Here is a 4,121-nt window from a genome sequence, read left to right as displayed (position 1 = left end):
GGCGCAGATGCCCGGGTGACCGCCGCGCCGCGGTCCCTGCGTCGCCTTTGTGCCGGGGAGGCGCGCGCGGGGACCTAATCCATCAAATTGTCTACAAATTGTGAAGAAAATTCAAAAACCATATGGTCGCCAGCGCCGGCGCGCTCTGGGCTGCGGAGGGCCGCGGCCGCGCCCGCACCCGGAGCCGCGGGGGGCTGGGCCCGGCTATTGTCGCCTGTCAGCGGCCGCCCGGGCCCATTCGTCCCGGCCTTCATGGTCCGCGCTCCGAATTACAGACCCATCCATCCTGAGAGAGGGCGATTTATGTCGCCCGGGAGGAACGGGCCTTGCGCCTGGCCGGCTGCGCGGGCGCCTCTTCCCCTCATTCGGCCCTCTCTCTCTCCCTCTCTCTTTCTCTCTCTCCCTCTCTCTCTCTCTCTTTATCTCTCCCCCCCTCTCTTCCCGTTCTCGCTCTCTGTCTCTCTGCGTGCCTTTACCCTCTTTCTCTTTCTCCTTCCTCAGCTTCCCTGTGTCTCTGCACTTCTCTCTGTGTCCTCCTGCTTCCAGCGGGGCCTCCCCGTGTGCCCCTGTTTTCTGTGTCTCCTTGCCTCTCCGTTTCCTCCCGGACACTCACGTTCCTAACTCAGGCCTGGGGGCCCCCTCTCCTGCCCAAGACCAGATGCGCGTTTCTCACATCAATTTTGCGGAGAAAGAGAGCCGAGTGGCCTGGAGGCGGAACCCCACTCTGGTGACAGCGGCCACTCGCCAGCCCAGACACAACAAAAGCGCAGAGAAAAGCCGGCTCCGTTCCGCAAAGTGAAAGCGGCCGGGGCCTCTGCCCCCGGCACACCCCGGGGCGCCGGGAACCCAACACAATCCCTTCCAGACCCGGGCCTCCGTCCCCGAGTCACGTACAGCGCCCAGAAATTCACGTCAACTCTTGAGTTCGCATTTCCAGGTGCCCTCCTAGGAAAGCATTCGGCCTGCCCCCCGGGCTCTCATCCTTCCAGGCTGAGCACCTCAGGAGGGACCAAGACTCCAGGCCCCGCCAGCTACCCCCTCGGCAGCACCGAGCGATCCCGGCCTGCTCAGGCCCGGGCAGAGGCTCACCCCACTTCCTAGGGAGCTGAGCAGAGCAGGGAGAAGGCTGGGTGTCCGGGATGGGACTCTGAGCCACAGGGCAACTCTCCCTCACCCTCTGCCCTGTACAGATTAATTTGGCATCCGTGGCGCCACCAAAGTAGATGCGTATTTCTCCCAGTCGTGACGCCAGCTTTTTACCCGGACCTGGCGAAGCCCGCTTCTGTCCCTCACTCCATTAGTAACTGCGGCAAGAAACAGTTTCCCCGCTGTTTGTCCCCCTCCTCACCCTCACTCTTGTTCTACGACTCCCCTAAATTTCCAAAATCCGAAGGCCTGGAGAGTCCAGGGCGGCGAGGAGCCCAGGTGGCGGCGGCCTCCCGGAATCGGGCCCAGCACTCAGACACGGTCAGCGCAGGTTCTAATAAAATGGCAAAGACTTTATTTATCGGAGAAAGAGGCCTTGGGTACAGTCCGGGGAGGAGAGGGCAGGGTGAGAACAGGGGAGGGACACGCAGGACCCACCCTCATCTGGCCGCCCTCCTCTGGCCAAATCAAGCTAGGAGCGGGGTTCGGAGATCGGACATCGCAAGACAGACCCAGAGCTAAGGAGGAGAGGGGAGAGGGCTGAGGTCGGCCTCCTCTCTGTCTCTGTCACATGCAAAAAAATTCTAAAAAGAGTAAAAAATAATTCTAGGGCTTTGGGTTCGTTTTCCTTCATTGATTGGTTGAGTCACCCCCATGCTTTGTCCCCAGGAGCCTGGCCCCAGTGCTCGGTCCAAGGAAACCGCAAGGTGGGAAGATGGGTCTTAAAAATAGCGCGAGTGGGCACGGGAGGCAGAAATGGCATCGAAAACAGATTTGTCCGGGAAAGGGGGGTGTTAGAAGGAAGAAAAAATCGATTGGAAACTTACAAGTCAGGACCCGGCTGCCCCTCTCACCCCTTCCCACGCCAGGCGTGGAGGTGGAGTGGGGGAAGGCAAAAGGGAAGAAAAGAAGTCAAGTGTAACAGGCCAAGGGGGGCGAGGAGGGGTCGGTGGGCGCATTCGCCACATGCAGAGAAAAATCCTAAGAGCCAGGCCGCACCCCCCGCCTCCCGAGCGCGGCCTCGGGCTGGGTGGGTGCCTCACTTGCCGCCTCGCCTTCAGCAAGCCAGGCAGCCCAAGAGCTCGGAAAACATCGAAATCTCCGCGATTTAAAAAAAAAAAATGTTAAGAAAAATAAAAAGAAACCAGGCTGTGGGAGCAACCCGCTCTCTGGGTTTAAATAACTGTACACAAGCCACACAGGACCGCACGGCGAGGCTGGGGCGCGGAGGCCGTGCGCACGGGGCCTGCGCTGCCGCCCAGCCCGGGCTTATTGCTTCGAGAGGGAAGGGGCGGCTGCCGGGGGCCCGGGCCCGGCCGGGGATGGGGAGGAGGTGGAAGTCACAGAGGGGGTCCCAGCTCCCCTCTGGCGGGCCGGGAGCCGGCTACGGCCATGCGGCCACGAGGGGCCCAGGGCGGCGGAAGACCCGGGGCGCCACTCAGTCGTCCACGTCGATCTCTTCGTCTTCCTCGTCCTCCGAGCAGTCCTGGCTGCTGGCCGGCTGGTCCGTGAGCGGGGAGGCGGGAGAGAGCTGCAGGGGCCCGGCCCCCGGGGCCTGCGGGACGCCCGGGGGCAGCGCCGGGGAGCCGGGCCTGGACTTGGCCCTACCGCAGCCGCCACCGCCCGCCGCCTCCGAGTTCTGCTCGAGTTCAGCCAGCGCCACGATGTCCATCTGCCCGCTGGGGCCCAGTTTCTTGGCGGACTCCACGTCGGCCTTCATCTCCTCCAGGTCCCGCTTGAGCTTGGCGCGGCGGTTCTGGAACCAGGTGATGACCTGTGCGTTGGTGAGGCCCAGCTGCTGCGCGATCTGGTCGCGGTCGGCGGGGGACAGGTACTTCTGGTAGAGGAAGCGCTTCTCCAGCTCGTAGATCTGGTGGTTAGTGAAGGCCGTGCGTGACTTCCGTCGCTTCTTGGGGGTCTGTCGCTGCCCGAAGATGGTCATCCCGTCGCGGCCTGCGAGGAAACCACAGCATAGACTTTCTCCAGGGACAAGACTCCACCCTGGTTCTCGTCCCGCAGGTCCAGAGACACCTCATTCCGCCCAGGTTCCTGCAGCCTGGTCTGCCGCTGTCCCCTTGGCCTCTCTATGGGCTTCTTGGGCTAGGGCAGTCACCCCTTCTCCGTCTCTCGTGTGCCCGCAGACCCGAGGGAAAATTATCTGGGTCTCTGGCCCATACTTAAGAGTTGGTTTGAAAGACCCAAAGCTCGCTGGGGCGGGAAAGAGGCAGACAGGAACATGGGGCTGCGCGAAGTGTACGCTCCACTTCGCTCGCTCTCTATCCTCCCGTTACCAGGTCTCTACCTTTCCCAGCTGGTCCCTGCAAAAGGCTGTCGATTTCCCCCTGGGGAGCAGGAATAGGAGCGCTTGGGCCACTGGGAACCAGAGAGAGTTGGGCAGGGCGCAGAGAACTTGGGTTCCCGCCAACCCTCCCCAGGTCACCCCGACCCTGGCCTACCCAGAGCTCCCTAGAAAATAGGGTTTGGGTCCTGTCCCATCCATTCCCGCTCCCAGCGGCAGCGGCTTGGGCTCCAGAGCCCAGGCGGCCGGGCGCAGGAGGAGGCCGGCCGGCGGGACTCAGGGGACAGGGTGGCGGCGCCTACCTTCGGCCGCCTGCAGGACGCTGACCTCCAGCCCCTTAAAGGTCTTGCTGGCGAGCTCCTCCAGCGCGCACAGCGGCGAGGTCTGCGAGAGCAGCGCGCGGCCCGCCAGGGGCAAGCCGCCCGGCGCATGCTTGTCCGCGGCCGCCAGCAGGTGCGCCGCCCCGCACAGCGAGTAACTCCGCCGCACAGACGGCTTGTTGAGGATGTCCTCGATGCTGAACGGCGTCAGCGGCTTGTTGGAGTTGGCGGGCGGCGGCAGGTGGTCCAGCGGGCTGCGCCTCCGCTCCTCCCCCGGCGCCGCCTTGCCGTCCTCCTTGGAAGTCATCGCGGCCTCCTCGTGCGGGGGCCCGGCCGGGGCGGCTCGGGCCGCGGGG

General features: G+C 63.8%; 1 protein-coding gene across 1 annotated transcript; it reads right to left on the bottom strand.

Moving 5' to 3' along the window:
* Window positions 1-2,299: 2,299 nt before the first annotated feature.
* On the bottom strand, window positions 2,300-4,115 carry LBX1 (ladybird homeobox 1). Its single transcript, XM_006880014.1, has 2 exons — window positions 3,748-4,115; window positions 2,300-3,099 (listed from the first exon to the last, which is right to left on the bottom strand). Exons 1-2 carry the CDS (start codon window positions 4,070-4,072, stop codon window positions 2,585-2,587), a joined length of 840 nt encoding a protein of 279 aa, XP_006880076.1. The 5' UTR covers window positions 4,073-4,115; the 3' UTR covers window positions 2,300-2,584.
* Between the last annotated feature and the right edge of the window lie 6 nt (window positions 4,116-4,121).

This window comes from Elephantulus edwardii, unplaced genomic scaffold, assembly GCF_000299155.1.
Source record: "Elephantulus edwardii isolate Elephantulus edwardi_28Jun2011 unplaced genomic scaffold, EleEdw1.0 scaffold00006, whole genome shotgun sequence".
Taxonomy (NCBI): Eukaryota; Metazoa; Chordata; class Mammalia; order Macroscelidea; family Macroscelididae; genus Elephantulus; species Elephantulus edwardii.
Note: the sequence above shows the minus strand (reverse complement) of the source record. Positions and strands in the feature narration are given on the sequence as shown.